Source organism: Leucopleurus acutus (assembly GCF_964270905.1).
Source record: "Leucopleurus acutus genome assembly, chromosome: 2".
NCBI lineage: Eukaryota > Metazoa > Chordata > Mammalia > Artiodactyla > Delphinidae > Leucopleurus > Leucopleurus acutus.
Window position 1 is genome coordinate 119,347,999 of NC_139143.1, and position 22,012 is coordinate 119,370,010.

Consider the following 22,012-nt stretch of genomic DNA (forward strand, 5'->3'; position numbering starts at 1 on the left):
AGGAGGCTGCTAATAATACTAGTTTCTATTGATGAGTTATTTACAGGGTTAACTTTGTTTTCTAATGAACTACTTTGTGGGGTATTACCATTACACCTAGAAGTTATTTACTTCATAACACATGGCTCTCCTAGTAAGGATAGTAAAGACTAGATATATAAGAATTCCATTACAAGATGGAAGAGAAAAATTTCAGAGCCCGAGGTACACTACAGTACAATGTAATGAGGTAAAGAAGTACCAAGGAAAAGGGAACCAAAGATTAGCATCAATAATTTGCAACTTTTGCTTTTAGTCCTTGGCAAAACACTTTGCTTTAAAAATTTCTTCCCTTCTTGAAAGGCTTAAGGAAATGTTAAAACAGCCTAGAAACCTCACCCCCAAATATATGTATTTTCAGGAAACAGAATTAAAACTATGAAGATCAGTCTGATAGAAAACAGTGGGCTACACAGTATTTACCAAGCACTGTATTTCTCTCCAGCCCACATGTTCCATGAAAGTACAAACAGGAATGTTAGTTTGAATGCTGATCCCAATTTCAACTATTAACAATTACCTAAAAATAAGAGAATTAAGCTTTAGGAAACTTGAATTTATAAACTCTTACCAAAATGACCTTTTATTTGCTACATAAATAGTGAGTGGCAATTCATGGCACTTGGTACTTTATCCAGACATGACAGAAGGCTTATGAAATCAGTAAATGCCATTTTGAAAAGGTTCTTCTTTCATAAATTCAAGATAGGCCTGTTCAGCACAATCCAATACTATCCCCTCAGTACTTTATAAATGGAATTTTCTTCTACTTGTATCCATTTCCCGGGGCTGAAAATTAGAAAAAACAACAACAAAAGTAAACAATCTGTAACAGTGCTATAAAAAAAGGACCTCTAGGTTTGTCTCTGAGACAGTTTAAGTCTTTAGCTCTAATATAAAAAGTATTGGAAATTACTGCTCCAATATGTGTGTGTATAACAGATATAAAATTTTAGTCATACTTAGGTGAAATATTTCTTATTAGGTTGAAAAATTATGTGTTTTAAAGTATTAAAGTTTTCATTTATAATTTAAAATGATCTCCAAACCTCTATAAAACCTTCTATAAAATAATTTTAACTTTAATATAACTTCTATATAACTTTTATAAAATAATTTTCAAGCATGCTGCAGAATCATTATAACACAGGCTCATAAACAGACTGCTGGCCCACTCCCTAAGTTACTGATTCAGCAGGTCTGTAGCCCAACAGTCTGCCTTCGTAACGGGTTCTTAGGTGATGCTACTGGTCCCGCTTTGGGAACCACTGATCTTTAGAGATATTTCAGATGAACCAGGGTTAATCTCTAGACCAGAACACTGTATCACAGACTGATTATTGCTAGCTCCTGGGAAGAAATTCAGAAGCCTAACTTAAGGTATAAACACCCAAAGCTTAAAGTACGTCGTTTTATTCTCATTCCATCCTTTTAAAATTATCTAAATGGCTTTTCATAGAGTAAGCACATACCTTATGTACCCATTCATATTCTCCATATTTAGAATCAAAGGTTCCTTTCTGAAGAGATCTTAATTTTAAGGTAAAACGTGGTCCAAGTTCCTGAATTCCCACTTTCTTTTCACTCTTGAATATGTATCTTCAAAGATAAAATAGAGTTAAGGAAATTAGTGTGAATGAACCCAAACTGTTATTTCTTTAATATGACAGTTTGAAAGATAATTTCTCATCTACAATACTTGTCAGAATACATTAGAAAACAGGTTTGTGTGTAAAATGTATTTCATCATTGAAGTCCAAGGAGTTTCTCACCTGTGAAATCTGAAGAAGATATAATCCCGTTGATTGTGGAATGTGGCAACCTGCCTTCCAATGAATTGAGGATTATGGGGAAAGAGAGATGCAAACATACGTCCAACAGAATGACCCAGCCGTGTTGTAAAATTGTTTAAAATTATTTCAGGTATGTGTTCTGTGGGGTCCTTGCCTCTTCTCTAGAAAAATGATGAAAAGTCACAATAACGATCTCACTGCAATTTCAAGTTTTCGAATTTACATGACATTGAAACATTTTAGTCATCTTAATGGCTTAATCAAACCCATGAAATAAGATTTATCTAAAATTATTTAATATGCAGTGAATGCACCAAAAAGAAAGTTCTACTAAAAAGTGACATGTTTCATAGTAACGAAGGCTATTGCTTGTCTGCCATAACTCAATTATAATCTCACAAGAAAATGGTCAGTACACGAAAGTATCCCTTTAACCAGAAGAGCAAATACCATTATTAAAATCAATTAGATCTATATAGGTTATAGCATTTACTGATCAAATACTGTGAGAAGACCAATGCCAATCAAGGAATGCATAAAACTTACCTTAATTTCTTTACGCAGACGAACACTGCTCATTTTAAAATGAGCAGTTGGGCCATTTGGCAAGTGACTCAGAATTAATCCATCTGTTCACAAAGCTAAGAACACATTTAGATTACATTCTGTAATCTAAGTTTTAAATTGTTTAAATAACTAGTCCTTTGTATGCCCAAAGCCTCCTAAAATCTGTAGCTAGGTAAATATGTGGGTGCATGTATTCCTCTGACTTAACAGATTTTCTTACCATACCCAAAACTCAAGACACAGAAGTCAACCTAAATCTTTCAGAAAAATTAACTAACCTATAGCAGTCCTACTTTTTCTCTTCACAATATGGTAAATAGCTATAGGGTACGTTCGGCATTCAACTGAAGTAGGTGAAAAGAGCTAAAATCCACTACTATAATACTCTAAAAGGATGAGATTCTAGCATAATTGTAGCATTGCAAATGGAATATAAGTTTACCTCTATGTTAAGAGGCTTTATAACCCTTAAAAGGCACACTTTCATACATATATATGTATGTCTTACACATTTGTTAAGGTCAAGATATGCAGTTTTGAATATCATCCTACAAGACCAGAGACAGACTCTCTTCTGGAAATCAAGGCTATTAGTGTTCTCAAGAGACATGGTCTTAATTCTTGGGATTACTGTACCACAATTTAAAATCAACCTATTAATTAAACACTTACCCTACCACAAACAGAATTAGGCTAGACACTCTAAACTACAAATGAAGTATAAGACAACTACCTACAATCAGCAGGATTAGCAGCCCAAGGGCTTTAAAAGTTTGGAATGCGGCTAAACTACACAACATACCCCAAGTCTTTGTAGCACAACTTGATTCTTTCAAATACTTAACCTTAAAAGGAGGTCAGAATTAAACTGTTTTTCTGCACACAATATGAGTTTTATAAAACAAATGTTGCCATATTTAAAAGCCATCAACATGATGAATTGGGAGACTGGGACTGACATGTATACACTGATGTGTATAAAATGGATGACTAATAAGAACCTGCTGTATAAAAAATAAAAATTCAAGATTAAAAAAAAAAGCCATCAACATTCTCCCATTCATCTACTGAAAAACTATGGTGGTTATTATCATCACCTTCCTCCTCCCATCAAATCCTATCTACTGCTTTTACACCTTCCTAAACTCCTCACTTCTATAGCTTCCTCTTTACCCCAATTGTTACTGTCTTAATTGAGGTCCTTGAGATTTTCCACCCAGATTAGGAAAACAGTATTTTGCTTGGTTTGACCTCTCTCACCATTTCAAGTACATCTTCTAATATAGACTAAATCAAGTTGGATTCAGGCCTTGGTTCTACAGTTACTAAAGCTATGGGACTCGGCTGTGTCACTATCTGTACCATAGCTCCTCGTGTGCTATGTGAAAAACGATACTGTGAGAGTTTGACAGCTGTAGCTACTTTCAAACTACTCTCACCACAGACTCATCTATAGATTTAAGACATCGTCATAGCAGTCATACTGTGGCTCCAAACTACCTTTCTAACCTGTTGTCTCCCCATATTGCTTCCAAGCTGGTAGACACTGACACAGTCTCTCACACACCACACACATTAATCCTATCATGTGATTTTTGCTCATTGTATTTCAAATATCTACAATATTTTACTCATCCATTAAGACCCACTTCAAATGCCACCTCTTTACAGTCAAAATTAAGCTCTAAATAGTCTCGATCTCACTGTTACTTACTACAGCACTTGTCATTTGAGTTACAGTCATGTAAAATGCCTTTCTTCCCAACAAATCTATTAACTAATTTCTGACAGATACTAGTGCCTACTGCATAGCAGATTATCAGTAAATGTTTGAATTCTTTCCTTCCCTTCAAGGACTCACCAAAAGTTCAACCTCATGAGGTACAGGCAAAAGTATTTCTGTGTCATTTGCACATTGAAAAAAATCATAAAATCTTGAGGGGGTTAAGAGAGGTAGATGTCATTAGTTTCAACCTAAATCAAGGCTTGAATCCTTTCCAGAACATTCCCACTAAATTGTGGTTTGTGTCAAAAGAAACTACAGAATCCAGACGTATCAATTCCTAAGTACCTGCATTGTACAAAAGGCTTTATGTTATTGCTAATCTCTATCCCAAACCATGTAAAATAGGAGTCATACTGATTTTAGCAATGAGGAAGAGTCTGAGAAGGGTCAGGTAGATTCGACCCAAGTTTCAGTGCTACATGGCAGTAGATCACAACTGGGGTGGGGTTACACCTGAGCCCAAACTCTTGACTGGTAATTTCCATTTAGAAACGTATAGAGGCATTTTGTTACGACTGATACAAAGGCTAGGAAAGTAAAACACCCTATAAGCTGCCAAAAGCACAAAGACTTATCCTACCTCAAATTTCCATTTAGAAATAATGAATAGAGGAAGTCTGTCTCTCTCCAGAAAAAGCCTTCATGCTTCCCACTGCACCACAATTAATAAAATGCCTAGTACAGGCCAGGCACCATGCCTCTGAAACATAATACATTTAATGTGATCCTTGTGGGAACCCCAAAGATAAGTATTATTTCCTACATTTAAAATATGAGGAAACTAAGAAACTTGACTAAATTCACAAAAATAGCAAGTAATGAACTCTGAATTTGATATCACATCTGCCTGACCCAAAGCCACAAGGCTACTGGTAGGATAACAAAGTTCTTTTCTAGAATAAGTCAAAAATGTATACCACTATAAATTTCCACCATATGGCACACAGTAGCCCTTCCTACTGTCAGTATATCTTTAGACAGCTGTCACATTCCCACTTTCTTATTTCCAGGCTGGATATCTTCAATTCTTTCAACTTTTCTCCAAGTGCCATCATTAGGAGTCATGATTTGTTATTTGTGAGCCCATGTTAAGTCTCTAGGAATCACCATTTCTATTAGGTGCTTACAAATTATTCTCCCTTTAATTCTACATTTCGGGGGGGGGGGGGATCATGGCAAAGATTAGCCACTGTCCTTCCTCCATTTACCTGTCTCATATCTTCCTTAGAGCAACAGTCTCATTTACAAGTTTCTGCAGATATTCTTTGCCTTATCTTACAATCTCTTATCCAAGATGGACTTCCAGTCCGGCTTACCAACGTGCATTAGTCTGAAGATCATTCTATGTGATCAAGCAAATCAAGAGATTTGTTTTCCTAGTGTCTTTCACTGATACTCTGACATCAGCTGCATTACTAGATGTTAATCAGAAAAGAAAATGAAACATCTTTGAAATTATAAAAATTAATATCCAGGCAGGATTATACTTATAAAACTTCCAATCATGAGGACTTTTAGAAACTGCTGCATGATTCTGTATCCAAAAATTAAGTCTTGGGTAATTTTCCCTCAGTATCTGTGGGGGACTGGTTCTGGGACCCACCATGGAGGGCAGATCCAAAGATGCTCAAGTCCCTTATATAAATTGGCATAGTAGAGTAAGCCCTCCAACTTTCAATACAGTTGGTTGAATCTGCAGATGCAGAACCCGTGGACAGGGAGGGCAGACTGTATATATATATAAATATATATATATATATATGTTTATATGAATAGGAGTAAGCAGTTTCACATTTGGATTACTTAAGTAGCCTAATTATTTCCTTAAATCAGGTCTGTGTACTGATGGTACCTTAATTACCTGACGGTTAACTTACCCTCTAGGGTGTCCAATATGGTAAGCAGAAAAATATTAATACATTTTGGGTAAAAAGACAACACAGTATTATAAAGTAAAGAGAATATAAGCTTTCTAAAGGCAAGAGATGGATAGAATGTTTATTGAATTGATAAATGCTTGCTTCTTAGCAAAGAGTTACTAGCAGGCTTGCTAGTAATGAAATGATGATGGGTTTTTAACTGCCAAAAATAGAGGAACGCAGACCTTGCCACCTTATGTTGGGAGGGTAATTTTAAAAAGGCAACAACTATCTTAAATCTCTTCTGGAATAGTTAAGTATTCAAGAGATTTTTGTTACTTTGTTACAGTAACTCACGATCCGGCCAAATTATAAAATGACCAACAATATACCACAATACAAAGCTAGTTTTAGTCTTAAAAGTCTCTGAAAAGCAACCTGTACAAGTGGGTAAAGTCTTTAACTTACATTGAAAACAATAAAAGCCATAAAAATTATTTAGATAAAAAAAACAGCTTGTAAACCATTATTTTTTAAAAAGTGTTCATTGATTTAAGAAAAAAAATGTTAACCTGGCAGCAGAGAAGTACTGTCCCTATTATTTAAGTCCTTAATTTTGACTCATTCAACTGGCCATCTTTGAAGTTACTGAGTTCACAGGCCACCATGAGATGAGTAAGTAAAACAACAGCAATGACAAAAAATCTAGGCATCCTTTATATGATCTCTTACCTCACAACAGGAAGAAACACCTAGGATTTAGGGAACACATTCACCTCAGATCTGTGATTCATGGTAAAAGGACAGATTATTCTTGGCATCTGATATACTAGTTAATACATAATATGGGCCCAAATACCTACTTTAAAAATGCAATCCTGTGATACCACCTCTGGCACCATAAAATCTAGTCATATCAAATGACAGTTGCAGATCCCCAACTGGGTCAGCACCTTCACGCCTCTATCTTTCCAAATGGTTATTTCTGCAGTGGGTACTCTTCCTCTTCCTTACCTCATTCACCCATATCCACCTAGACGGGGTTTAAGCACTTTTTTCTATCAAGTACTTCCTCCCTGATATCCCCAGGGCAGATTTTACCAGAGTTTGCACTGTATCCTGTATTTCTCTCTTAATTGTACTATCCACACTATATTTTTGTTTGTTTGCATGTTTCTTTTCTCCTACTAGATTATGAATTCCCTGAAGCTGTCTCTTGTTTAGACAGGAAAACTTCCGTAAAAAAACAAAGGATACTTGGTATTTTACGATCTTCATTAATAACAATCAGGTCTGTGAAATCTCTTGAGATGCACTGTGGAATAATTTTTTTCAGAGCCAGTCCTCTTCTGTAATAAACATGTGAGTTTGGTATAACTGTGGAGAGCTGTTCACAGAGTCGTACTGTTCTCTATAAAACAAAATAACAAAAATCCTCAAAAGTGAAAAAGAATACAAATCTGTATAGCACATATATATAAGCAAAGAAGTAATTATTATAAGATAGTGTTATTAAAAGAGAGCAAGGCTAGGGAAAGAGTGAAACCTAAACAATGTTTCATCCATCAAAGGCTGATCAGCCTAAAGCAGTGGTTCTCAACTAGGGACAATTTTGCCATCAAGAGATGTTTGGCAACATCTGGAAGCATTTCTGGTGGTTATGACTGGTGGTAGTGTGGGGTTTGGCTGCTACGGATATCTAGTGCATAGAGGCCAGAGATGCTGCTAAACATCCTATAATGAACAGGACAATCTGCACAATAAAAAAATTATCCAGCCTAAAATACTAACAGTGCTGAGGCTGAGAAAGCCTATCCTGAAGAATCATGCTTAGTGAGCCTGTATCACATCAGCATTACATTTTATTTAGCTTATTTACAGGCATAATCTAAGGCAATTACTAATAATTTAACTCTTCTGAACAGAGTTCTCTTAAGTAATCTAAGTAATGCAAGAAAATTAAGAATTCAAGAGCTATACTAATTGATATGTTTACCCCATGAGGTCTATCTGATGTAGTGATGAGAATCTTGGGAGAAGTTTGTCTGCTGAAGTAAGAAGCAAATTCATCCGTAGCTTCATCATAAGCAACCTGAAAACAGAAAGAGAGATAATTTTACATCAAACATTCTACTGGGCCAGCATTTTAAAAGTAGTTACAGTAGGGATTCTATAACACTGACTACCTAGCTGACTGGTGATTTAAAGAGGGCCCAGGAGGGACTTAGGTTAATGGCAACGTGAAGAGGTTGGGTAATTTTCTATCTGAAGAATACTAATATAAAACTGCAAAAAAAACCTGTCAAAAACAATTTCAAGACACACACTGAGATGCGTTTATTCTTGAAAAATGGATACATCTGTGGGCAAGAACATCAAGAATCTTGCCTAGAGCTATTCCATTTCCTCTATCAATCTTGTTGGTGAAAACAGTAACTTTACCAACTTCAGGACTGATAGTAGGCGACAACCAGCAATCCTGAATCCAGAGGTGGTGGACCAGATTCAAGGAGGGGCAGGTGTGAAGACGCTAGCTTTGCCAATCCAAGGTTACAGGCCCAGTTCAGGGTAGATGTGGACCAGCCAAAAATTTAATGAGAGCTCTGGAAGTAAAAATCATAGAGGGACTGGCATAATCTCTCCCCAAATCCCTGACTGACAGCTAAACTACACATGAGAGAGACCTGAGAATCCAGTGCACCTAAAAGGCAAGGGAGACTTGAAAAATGGCTGCAACTCTGAATGCATTCCTCAATCCACACACAGCTCAGCTGGCAGAGGGTATGTATGTCTTAGGGGTTCATGGTGTCACACCACAACCTCTACCCAAATCACTGGCTGACCATTAATCCACACAAACACTGGGACAGTCCCTAGGGAGGCATGTTAAAAATAACAAACTGAGTAGTAACATAATGCTACTGTCAGACAGATTCCAGTTTAAGTCCAGACAAGTTACTAAAACAAAAAGAATCAATAACCCTTAAAAAAACAAAAAACAATCCAGTTATTGCAATGTTTTCTAAAATGTCCAATTTTCAACCAAAATATTAGATATACAAAGAAACAGAAAAGTATGACTTATAATCAGGAAAAGAGAAGTCAATAAAAACGGACTGAGTGGGCCCAGATGTTGAATTTAGTGAAAATTTCAAAGCAGCTATAACAGATATATTCAAGGAATTAAGGAAAAATACAGGCTTAATAGCAGATCTAAGATACAGAATAATCAATAAACTTGAAAATAGATTAATAAGTATCCAATCCGAAGAATGGAGAACACAATCATAGCAAAAGGAGCAAAGCTGCAGAAACTTTTAGAACACTCATAACCATTTCAACAGTGTGTGTGAAAAGGAAGTCCCCAAAGGAGAGATGAGGGCAGAAAAAAATTTTCAAAGAAATAAAGGATGAAAAACTCTAACTTAAGGTCCAAACTCAGAAAACCTTAAGTAGAATAAAAAGAAAGAACAACACCTAAACACATCAGTGTCAAACTGGTAAAAGCCAAAAAACAGAAAATTTTGAAAGAAGAAAAAAATAAATCACATACATGGGAACAATGATTATTAATGGCTGCTTTCTCAAGAGAAATAATGAAGGTCAAAATGCAATGGAACAAGTTCAAAGTACCAGAAGAAAAAAAAAGTCAACCAAGGATTCTATATCCCACAAAATTCTTTCAAAAATGAAGGCAAAATAAGCACACTTTCAGATAAACAAAAGCTGAGATAATTACCTATCAGACCTGCTATAAAAACAAAGGCTTAAGAAAGTTCTAGAAGCTGAAAGAGAATGATACCAGATGGTAACTCTGATCCACAAGCAGGAAAGAAGAGCACTGTAAATAGGTAACGATGAAGGTAAACATAAAAGACTCTGTGGGTGTGTTGTGTGTGTATGCTCTTAATTTCTTTAAAAAAAACAGGATGTTTAAAGCAGTAATTACAACACTGGGTTTATAACATAGACAGATGTAATATATAACAACATGTGCTGACAATAATAGCATGAGTAAGAGTGGAGGGTCATGAAGCTATACTGGTGCAAACTTGCTGTATTTTACCAGAATCGTGTCAGTATTTATTTGAAGTAGATTGTGATAAATCATTCTTCAGAATAGATCTTATTTATGCTAGGACATAAATGCTAGGAATTTCTTTAATTGAAAAGGACTGAAATCAAACAAAATATGTCCCAAACCACAATAAAATTGAATTAGAAATCAACAGCAGAAAGGAATCTGGGAAATCCTCAAATATTTGGAAATTAAACAGGACACTTTTTGAAAATCATAAGCCAAAGAAGAAATCACAAGAGAAATTAGAAAATATCTTGAACAGAATGAAAATGAAAACACAACAAGCATACCAAAATGTATGGGATGTGGCTAAAGCAGTGCTTAGGGGAAAACCAGAGCTTTATATGCTTATACTAGGAAAAAAGTATAAAATCAATAATCTAAGCTTCCATCTTAGGAAGCTAGAAAAAGAAGAGCAAATGGAAGAGCTTTCATTTGCTCTTCCAGGTAAGCAGAAGGAAAGAAATAACAAGGATGAGGGGAAAACTAATGAAATAAAAAAATATAGCAAACAAGAAGAAATCATCTTTCATTAAAAGAGGTACTCAGATTTAAACAATAATGAAAGAAATGCATCTTAAAACTTGGGGGCTATAGCAAAAGTGAATTTTATTACCTTAGTTGCTCATAACAAAAAAGATGAAAATAAGCTAATCAAAAAAATAAAAACAACTCATAGTGTAAAAGAAATAAAGGTATGAGGAGATATAAATGAAATAGAAAACAAAGATTCAATAGAGAAGATTAAAGAAAACAGTAGTTTGAAAAGAAAAACAAAACATACACCTCTGGTGAAAAGCCCAAATAAATAAAATTAGGAATGAAAATAGGACATTACTGTAGTCTCACTCATGAACACACATGTACATGTTCTAAACAAAGTATTAAAAAACCAAAACAATATGTTAAGAAGATAAAACATCTTTTTTTTAAACATCTTTATTGGAGTATAATTGCTTCACAATGGTGTGTTAGTTTCTGCTTTATATCAAAGTGAATCAGTTATACATATACATATGTCCCCATATCTCTTCCCTCCCTCCCACCCTCCCTATCCCACTCCTCTAGGTGGTCACAAAGCACCGAGCTGATCTCCCTGTGCTATGCGGCTGCTTCCCACTAGCTATCTATTTTATGTTTGGTTGTGTATACATGTCCATGCCACTCTCTCACTTTGTCCCAGCTTACCCTTCCCCCTCCCCGTATCCTCAAGTCCATTCTCTGGTAGGCCTGTGTCATCTTAACTAAATTGTATTTATCCCATGAATACAAGAGGTTTAAGATTAGAAAATCTATTTCGTTTACTACATTAGTGCAATAAACAAGAAAACTGCACATTCATCTCAATATCTGCAGAAAAAGTACATAAATTATCTTAATATTTGCAGGAAAAGCATCTAACTTTCTACATTCCTTCATTAAACAAAAAATCCAGCAAAAAAGAATGGAATTTCCATAACTCATAAGGAGAATCTACCATTAATGACACAAACATTAATAATGATACACGAAGTATTCTCTTTAAAATCAGTAACTTGGCACAGATGCTAATATTGCTTTTTCTATTTATTTGACATGCTGGAGGTTCTAAGTAAGAACGAAAGAAACTGTTAATGGATTGAAAGTAATTAACAAAAACTTATTTGCAGAAAGGATTAAACATGAAATGAAAACAACATTCAGACAAATTATTAGAAATGAATTTAGGTAAACTACTGGTTAGAAGATCAAGATCCAAAAATCAATTGCAGGGACTTCCCTGGGCGCAGTGGTTAAGAATCCGCCTGCCAATGCAGGGGACATAGGTTCGATCCCTGGTCCAGGAAGATCCCGCATGCCGTGGAGCAACTAAACTCGTGCACCACAACTACTGAGCCTGCACTCTGGAGCCTGCAAGCCACAACTACTGAGCCTGCGTGGCACAACTACTGAAGCCTGCAGGCCTAGAACCTGTGCTCCGCAGAAAGAGAAGTGACCGCGATAAGAAGCCTGTGCACCACAACGAAGAGTAGCCTCTGCTTGCAGCAACTAGAGAAAGCCCACACGCAGCAACGAAGACCCAACGGAGCCAAATATAGATAGATAGATGTTTTAAAAAATGTATTAAAAAAATCAACTGCATTTTTGTAAATCAGCAATTTAAACAGTTTTCAAAGAGATGTGCTTTACACTAATAAGAAAAAATGTAAGATACCCAGGAATAGCTCTAACAAGATTCATGTGTACAACTTGTATTAAGAAAACAATGAAATTCACTGAAATACATTTTCAGTATTTAAATAAGACCTAATTAAGCAATATATATATATATCCTCAAACTGATCTGATTTAGTACAATTTATAATTTCATATGGAAGACCAAAGGTCCAGGAAGAGAACACTCCTGAACAGAGGGATTTGAGGATGGTAATGGGGAGGGGCATCTTGCCCTAACAGGTATCAAAACTTATCATGAAGCTAAATAATTAAGAAAGTAAAGAACTGATCGAGCAACAAACTACCAAAAAAATAGCCCAGAAAAAGACTAAGCATATATGGATACCTAATATATGACACAGCATTACAATTTACTATGGGAAAAGGTTGTACTGCTCCAAAAATGGTGCTGGGGAAACTGGTTACGTATGAGGGGGAAGGAGGGAGCAGTGGAAGAGAGAAACTGGTTTCCTTTCTCACACCAAACAGAGAAATTCATTCCTGATAATTAAGTACATAAATGTGGAAAGTAGCTCTCCAGTTCTTTTCGGAAAAAAAATATGATATCATATGATTACAGGATAGAGACAGATTTCTTAAACATGACAAAACAGCATTCACCACAAAAACAAAAAAAATTAAACCCAACTATATTAAGGACTTTTGTTCATCAGAAGACACCAAAGAAGAAAGTAAAAAGAGAATCCACAAATTGGAAGATACTTGTAATACGTGTAAAGGATTAGTAAAAATTAAGAGAAATTCTACAAATCAGTAAAATACACTACAGGATAGAAAATAGGGCAAAAGACATGAGCTGGCATATCTCTACCAAAACCACAGTACATGCACAAAAAGATGCTCAACCACTTTAGGAATCAGGGAAGAGCAAACTCAAGCCACAAAGAGATAGCCCTTTATCACTAACCTGAATATACCAAGCAATGGTCAGAACGTGGATGACCAGGAATATTGCTCTTACACCATGGGAGTGCAAAATGATACAACCACCACTTTGGAAAACATTTTGGCACTTTCATGTAAAGTTGAACATTTATACACCCCATGACCTAACAAATTCTCCCCTATGTAAATATTTAGGGAAACTTTTACATTACATGTTTTTGATCCCCAATTTATCTCCAGCCAAGGCCTGTTCTCCATACCTTGTCAATGATAATTCCATCATTCTATCCTTCTAATTGCTCAGGCTAAAAACCTCAATGCCATCTTTGAATCCTCTTTCTCTAACACCTCATATCAAGAAATTCTTAGTGGCTCTAATATCAAAATACACCAAGGCCAAAAACTCAAACCTCAGAATCAGACTGATTCTCAACATTCACTGTAACCACTGTGGTCCCAATCATCATCATCATCACCACCACCACCATCATTATCATCATCTCTTTCCTGGATTAGCTTCCTAACTAGTCTGTTTACCTCTCTGACTGCTATCTCAGTAAAGCAACCAATTACTTAAAAAAAATAAATACAATCACATCATTCCCCTGTTCAAAACCATCCAATGGCTCCTCATTTCACTAAGTATAAAAGCCAAAGTCCTCACAATGGCCAGCAAAGTCGCTGATCTGGCCTCTTCCCTTCCCCGTATTTTCCTGGCACCTCTTCTACCACCCTCCCTCTTGCTCACTTAATTTCAGCATACTGGCTTCCTTACTGATTCTCAAAAATAAACTAAGCATGTTCCTGCCTTAGAGCTTTTGCGCTGACCATGTCCCCTTATCCTGGATTACTTTCTGCCCAAAGATGGCTGATTTCGTCACATCCTTCAAGTCTTTGCTAAAAGATCATCTCCTCAATGAAGCCTACCCTAACCATTGTATAAAAATTGCAACCCTAACCAACAGAAAAATGGGCAAGAGACATGAACAAACAATTGATTAGAAAGAAAGGAAGAAAACATGAAACGATGTCCAACCTCATTCATAACAAAAGAACAGCAAATTAAAACTACATGGAAATACAATTTCTCACCTATCAGACTGGAAAAAATTATTTGTAATTGCAAAATCTTGAGTGAGAGTTTAAAGAGTAACATATATTTATTTATATAATCTCAAAGTATCTCCCTCCCAAAATATTTATTAAATTCAAAGGGGAAAATAGTACTTATAGTGGAGAAACCTGACAGACACCACTTTAATCATGTGATGAAAGTTAACATAACCAGTAATGGGAAAATCAACAATATGTGACTCCTGCTAAGAGCACTGAAAAGAACATAACGTCACAACTGTGGTACTCCTGTCAAAAGTACATAAGCTGAATATAATCATGAGCAAACACCAAACTCATATTAAGTGGCATTCTACAAGTATACCTGGTCTGTACTCTTCAAAAATGTCAATGTCATTAAAAGCAAATTCTGCGGAACTGTTCCAAACTAAAGGAGGTTAGAGTCATTGTAATGGAATGAAATGCAAGAACTGGGATTTTTCTTTTATGAAAAATGACATCATTGTGACATCTGAGTAAGCTGTACAGATCAGATAATAATGTATGTCAATGTTAATTGTCTAATTTTGGAAACTGTACACTGTGCTTATTAAAAAAAAGTTTATAGGTAAAACACACTAAGCATGTATGAGTAAAGGGGCTTATATCTGCCACTTACTCTCAAGCATTTCAGAGAGAACATAAAGGAAAATGAAGTGTGATACAATTTAACATTTAGGAAATCCAGGTGAATTGTATACATGAATTCTTACTTTTCTATTAAGTCTGAAATTATGTCGCAATAAATAAAATGCAGGCACACACACACACAGATACTCCCTCTCATGCACCCCCCCCTTTTTGTAAAATTGCAAACTCGTTCTACACCAAGTTGTCCTGAATCTTCTTTACCCTATTTAATTTTAGTAACCTACCATCTGCTAACCTATGGTAATTTATTTTATTATGTTCATTGTTTGTCTCTCTTCCTAGAAAGTAAGCTCTGGGTGGGCAGAAATTTTGTGTGTATATGTGTATTTTGTGCACTGATGAATCCCATGTCCCTAAAACAGATCTCCATACATAGCAGGCAATCAAGAAGCATTTGCTGGAAAACTGACTGACAAACTGAATGAATGAATGGCTATACCAGGAAATATGTGAAAGAATGTTGGTAACAGCATTGTTTGAAAGCAAATAAATATAACAAAAACAAGTTTCCCGTACACAAATCAAAGAATACATATATATACAAAGTTTTAAAACCTTGATTCTCTCACTGTACTGTTGCAAACTATTTAAAGGGAAAATGTGAAAAGTGGAAGGTTATCTTGAAACCAAGAGTTTTATGAGGACACAAAAATACCATCAAATGTTATCCTTAGGTGTCAAAATGTATAACAAATACTACAAAAATCTATAGTATCAGGAATGCTTTTCAAATGACATTAAAAAACACTGGAACTATTATAGAGATTAAATGACAAATAAGTTTACCTAGGCATAAAATACAATACCTTTCTAGAAAATAAATAATTACTCCTTTTTTCTACAGCATTGTTGGGAAACTCAATTATGAAATAATCTACAATAAATAATGATAATATGCCAACATTACAGTTGAATCAGTCCATTATACATCTTCACCAGTTAGTACTTTAATTTAAACATTGACATACGAATAGACAATTTATCAAGTGTGGTCATCCAAATTCATTTAAGACTTCTAACATTACCTCTTCATCATTAGGGTCTACTGTGGTTTCATCATACACTCGCTGGTTGTCAATGGTCTTCGGTATAGGCTTTGGTGGAGCCTAAATAAAAGAAAAAGGGTTAAGTCTTAGGAGCATTTTACATTAATAATTTTGCATTATGATTGGGGAAGAATAACAGAAATCTGCAAATAATACAAAAACTCAATCTGTTCCTCATTTCAACCCACTGCTACATCAATCCTAATAACAATATTGAGTAAGAGGCTTTTTAATTCTCTGAGCAGACACATGCACATACTGGAAGAACTGCTGACACTAAATAAAATGGCTTAAAACCAGGCAGAAGTAGCAGAGAGAAGAAACTGGAATCAAAATAATTATTCATGAAGAAGAAAAATATCAAATGGGAAAAAATTACAAAGGTACATATATATGTAGCTTTGTTTCAATACTTTCAGAAAGCTATTCAGAAATATATAAGAAAAGCTATAAATCTGTTTCCATCTACTGAACTAGTAATTCTAGTTTGGGGGATTTATGGTAAGGAATGAAAAGGGGGAGCAATTTATACAAAGAAATATGTATTATCACTATGGTTACTGGAAATGAACAGTAAATAGGGCAGATGTCCAACAACAGGATAATGACTACAGCATTTCCAGCATAATGGAATACCATGAGAATCAGCAATCATGCACAATATTGTTTGCTTAGACCAAAATATTGTGTAAATGAAATTTTAAGGAGCAAGAACACAGAACTGTAACCATATACTGACTAAAACTAATCCAAAATATATGTACACTAACAGAGATGAATATGAACTGACAAAATAGGATTTTTTATTATTCTATGAAATGAATATTAAATTTGAAGCAATTTTTTAAAAGAGGCAGTTCTAGGAAGTCATCTTTCAATCCAAAAACAAGAAAGGTGATATTTTCAAATGGTGATCAGCATATTAATTTGCTATAACTGACTGATTATTGAGAGTTTAAAAAAGACTAACATTGCTTGATAGGATTTCGCAGGTCAAAACAGTCTAACACTGGCAACTTCCTGTGATTTAACCTAATACTATAAATAGAATTCATGAAGAAGAAGCGTTTAGTTTGTGTGTGTGTGTGTGTGTGTGTATATATATATATATATATATATATATATATATAGTCTATTATTTTTCACTTTCTCAGAAATGCTTATCATTTCTTGGTCCCTCATCTTAAGAGATGGGAGGGGGGAAAAGTCGAACATTTTTTAAATTTTGCAAGTATAAATTGTAACCTAGAACTAACTATAAATAAAATGAAACTAAAATGAAAATAACTTAGCTGCGCAATAATGCAGAAGTATTTAGTAGTTCTTTTAAAATTTTTCAATAGAAAGATTTCACTTTTTGTTAATATCACAAAAATAGCCAAATCCTTTCTTGATGCATTATCTCTTCTCTCTTCTTTGCCATAATCCACTCAGGTATCTCACCTTCCTCCCACTCCCCATTCTCACTCTTCGAAGGTTCCTAACCTCAGAGTCAGCTCTCATTCTTACACGCCCCAACCCTACAACAGAAGAGGCTGTGCCCAGCCATTCCCCAGCCTTGCATAACAAAGTGCATCAAGTCAGAAGAGCTCCAGTTACAGGCCTAAACCGGGGATCTTCCCCATTCCCAGTCAGGGAGATGTGTCTCTGCCTCTCAAACACATAAAGTTAAGTAAAGTAAGCAAGTTGAAGTAGACACACCATTTTGAAATTTTGAAAACATGCAAAACACCACTACTGGGTTTACTGTTTAGGGACACAAACATAGTAAAGGTAATAAAGGAAGTGCATGGGAACAATAAAGAGCAATTTCATGAGTGCTTATCGTTTTTTTTTGGCCATGCTACATGTCAAGAGGGATCTAAGTTTGAAACCGGTGCCCCCTGCAGTGGAAGCGCGGTGTCTTAACCCTCTTAACCACTGGACCACCAGGGAAGTCCCAATGAGTGTTTCTTTGGAGGGGAAAGCAATCAGAAAAAAGTACACAAGAACTTGAACACTATCTACTAATGCATAATTTCTTAAGCTGAGTAAAGGATAGAAAGGGGTATGCTGCCTTATTTTTATATCATTTTATATATCCAAAATATTTCATAATAAATTTTAAAAGAAAGTGATTCAATGTAAGTATCAGGGAGCACTCCTTAATACCAGACAGAAAGCAGAGGACTAAAAGTTTCATTTACCTTATCACCAAGAGCCTCTCTCTCTTTTTTAAGTTTTTTCTTAGCTGCCAACTTTTCCTAAAGGATTTGAAAAAGAAAAGAACAATATTGAGAAACCACCAGTTATATCACAAACACATACTGAAGTTACAAATTACTAATGCTATGAATATTTAAACTGAGCAATCTTAGAAATGTATTAAAAGAAACATCCTGACTTAGATTTCCGTAGCTGTTATTGTAAACCAAATGAGCTAGCCAATCAATAAGATTTCTCAAAGATTCTGCTCCTTCAAAACACTAATCTAAATTGACAAGTTTAAATGTTTAAAATTTCACTAGCTTTATCTTTTACTATAAAACCTCAAATTAAGTGAAAGTGCAAAATGTACATCTAAACAAGTTAAATAGTTTTTGTTGTTTTGTTTTGCATTCCTTTGCAAATTGCATCCTAAAGAAAACCGTGGCTATGCTGGTTGCTTGTCCTGAAAAGTACTAAAAATAAACGGTAATGAGAGAGGAGTTTTCAGGTTGTTTCCAATAAAACCATCACTAGTTACTCAAATATTTTATAAACAAAACATGCTTTTAAAATGATCAAGAACCGGCAAGATGTACCGTAAATCTGTAACTTCTGTCGACTTCTGAACAGAATGCTTGACACACAATATAAAATAGTTGTTTTTTTTTTCCCCCAGCGCCTGTTGACCCTCAATCCATCAGATCTCGGATTAGAAATTATAGTCCCAATAAGTCTTCTAGGACACCCTTCCCCCATACGTGCACACCAGAATGGGTTAGATGCCCCTTCTACATCCCCTCCATCCCCCAACTTCCACCCCAGGGGAGCGAAAGGGAAAACGCGCACGCGCTCTGGCGTCTCCGCGCCTCATACCTTCCGCTGCTGCTGTTTCCACCGCGTGAACATTAAGTGTCGCCGCTGTTTGTTCTTAATCTCCGAAACGCTGAAGCCTGGAGGAAAGGCAGCCGCCTTCGAGGGTTGGACCCCACTTTCCGTCGTCCCATCCTCAGCGACTGCAGCCTCCTGAGGTTCTTCAGTAGCAGCTTTGCGTTTCAAGCCTTTGTTTCCGCTGCCGCCACTCTTTTCCCCGGCCTTCGCCATGGTATTTTTGCTACTTGTGGTCTGTACGGAAACGGAAGTAGCTTTCTCCTCCGACCCCCGTCTTTAAGCTATTACTTCCGGGGTCGGAAAGTTCTTAAAGGAAAATGTATAGTTTTGTGAGATCTAGCGGTTTAAGAAGGTGCTGAAATTTAGGCTTAAGGAGAGTTTAGGGAGCTTGCCCAGCCGTGTGAACAATGAAATGATGAGTTGGTGGAATACGTTATTGAGCGTTTTCCGTGTGCCGACCCCCTAAAACCTAAGAACAAAACAATCTTTGAAGTATAGAGAGTTTACATTCTACTAGAGACAAAAATGAGCTCCCAAATAATTAGTGTGGTAAGCTATTAATATTAAGTAGTGCACGGTGGGGAAAGAATAGAACAGTATAAAAGAAGATGAGGGGATAGAGGGGCAGATTACAACTCTTAAATAGGATTCTCAGAGTGGGCTTCATTATTGAGCAGAGATTTGAAGGAGGTAATGGGGCATACTATGCAGTTAACTGGGGGAAGATCTGTTAATCTGAGAAAAGCTGTCCAGTCAAAGGAAACTTACAGCTCCAAGGCTCCTAGTCAGTAGCAAGCCTAGCTTGTTCAGGAAACACCGTGGAAGCCAGGAGTCAAATGAGAAAGGAGGAGAGTAAGTGCTGGCGGGAGTGGGGTGGGGGTTAGGGTGCCAGATTGTGTAGGGTTTTGTAAGGACTTTGGCTTTTATGTGACGTGAAGATTTCTTGGAGGATTTTGAGAAAAGGAATGGCGTGACCTGACACATTTTAAAAGCATCACTCAGACTCTTCTCTTGAGAAAGGACTGTAGGGGAGGGAAAGTGACAGGAGGGGCGAAATGAATGTCATGAACCAGGGTGGTTCTAGTGGAGGTGGTAAGAAGTGATCAGATTCTTCCTACGATTGAATAAAAGGCATGAGAGAAAGAGAAGAATCTTGGATGACTCCAAGATTTTTTAACCGAGTGACTGGAAAGATGGAGTTACCATCAATTGAGATGGGAGAGACTTCATGTGGAGCAAGTTTGAAGGGTAAGATCAAGACTTCAGTAATGGAATGTTAAGCTTGAGATGCTTACTCGTCATCATGTTGTCAGGTAGTCAGTTGGGATGTGTGATTCTGCAGCAGGAGAGAGAGCTGTGGGCTAGAGAGCAAAACTAGGGAGTCATCAGCAAACGGATAGTATTTCAAACCATTATAATGAGTGTAGATAAAGAACTGAAAAATAGAAGAGGATGAAGGACTGAATCCTGGAGCAGTCCCACATGAAGAGCTGTAGAGAAAAGGAGGACCTAGTAAAGGAGAATAAGAAGGGAAAAACAAGAGAGTAGAGTGTCATGGAAGACAAGTGAAGAAAGTGTTTCCCCAGTGGTTAAATTTTACTGTATTTCTCATTTTAATTTTTTATGAAAATGCCCTCCAAACAGAATTCCTTTTGGTTTAGAGTCAGCACTTGATTTTCCAGAAATTGTCTTAATTTCAAGTTATATATTTCAATATTGACATTGGGTGTTTTGATAATCCAACATTTTGGTGTCTATACTGCGTTTTTCACCTTTTTAAGTTCTTTTAAACAGGACATTAAAAACATCAAAACTGTCTTTTAGAATAAGAGTCCCACCAAAACTTACTACCAAGCCACAACTGCAAAATTGTGATTAGAAGACAAACCTATCATGTTTAGATCCAAAACTGGATTTGAATTGTACAATACAATAGAAAGGAACAAATAGTGTTGAGCTAAAAAATCACTGACATACAGGTTTGGCTGCAATAATTTATAAAATATTATGCAGTTTATTTAAAGAGGAAAAATCAGATCAAAAGCGAGGAGTTGGAGGAGGAGGAGGAGGAGGGGCAGCAGGAGGAGACAAACCAACCTTTATCTAAAAAACATAGACTGAAAAAAATATTTTGGAATTCTCTTCTAGCCTTAATATTTTATCTCCCTACATATAATACATTCTTTCCTTATAAGAATACAAAATAATCCTGAACTAGATAACTGTCTTTAATTTATTCAGTGGTGCCCTACAAATGAGACCAAAAGCTGTTTATGGGCTTCCCTGGTGGTGCAGTGGTTGAGAGTCCGCCTGCCGATACAGAGGACACGGGTTCGTGCCCCGGTCAGATCCCATGTGCCGCGGAGCGGCTGGGCCCATGAGCCATGGCTGCTGAGCCTGCGCGTCTGGAGCCTGTGCTCCGCAACAGGAGAGGCCACAACAGTGAGAGGCCCGCGTACAGCAAAAAAAAAAAAAAAAAAAAAAAAGGCTGCTTATAGAGACTACCTTCATGACTTACTGGTAATAATAGTTGTGTGGGTTGAATAAGACGATTTCTATGATTAGAATAAAATTCTTATCCGGAAGAAATCATAAAAGCATTGATCAATTCAGCAAATGTGTGTTTAATGCTACTCAGTAAATGAATAGGGTGAGTAAGTATGATGGAAACAGTGGGCTCTATATTCAGATCTGTGTTCAGATTTTGACTCAGATGCTATAAAATCTCAGTTAAATCACATAATCTCTGTGAGCCTCATTTTCTTCATCTGTAAACTGGGCTAATTATATTACCACAGAGGTTGTTGAGATAATGTACATTAAAGAAATACACACACCCAATAAATGCTAACTAGCTATTTTTATTATGTCTAGATCTAGAGACTAAGCTAAACATTGTT

The 22,012-nt window shown here is 36.1% G+C and overlaps 1 protein-coding gene across 1 annotated transcript; it reads right to left on the bottom strand.

The window, feature by feature from the left end:
• Nucleotides 1-275: 275 nt before the first annotated feature.
• On the bottom strand, nt 276-19,327 carry RPF1 (ribosome production factor 1 homolog). The gene is made up of 9 exons (XM_082833280.1): nt 19,098-19,327; nt 18,224-18,280; nt 16,017-16,097; nt 8,041-8,136; nt 7,302-7,455; nt 2,379-2,461; nt 1,812-1,993; nt 1,512-1,638; nt 276-828 (listed from the first exon to the last, which is right to left on the bottom strand). Exons 1-9 carry the CDS (start codon nt 19,323-19,325, stop codon nt 787-789), a joined length of 1,050 nt encoding a protein of 349 aa, XP_082689406.1. The 5' UTR covers nt 19,326-19,327; the 3' UTR covers nt 276-786.
• Between the last annotated feature and the right edge of the window lie 2,685 nt (nt 19,328-22,012).

Coding starts and splice junctions, on each gene's coding strand:
- RPF1 (XM_082833280.1), bottom strand. CDS start 19,325: ATGGCGAAGGCCGGGGAAAAGAGTGGCGGCAGCGGAAACAAAGGCTTG. Junction 18,281..19,097: donor GGAAACAGCAGCAGCGGAAG/GTATGAGGCGCG, acceptor CAAATCCTTTAG/GAAAAGTTGGCAGCTAAGAA. Junction 1,994..2,378: donor GTCTGCGTAAAGAAATTAAG/GTAAGTTTTATG, acceptor TCATTTTTCTAG/AGAAGAGGCAAGGACCCCAC.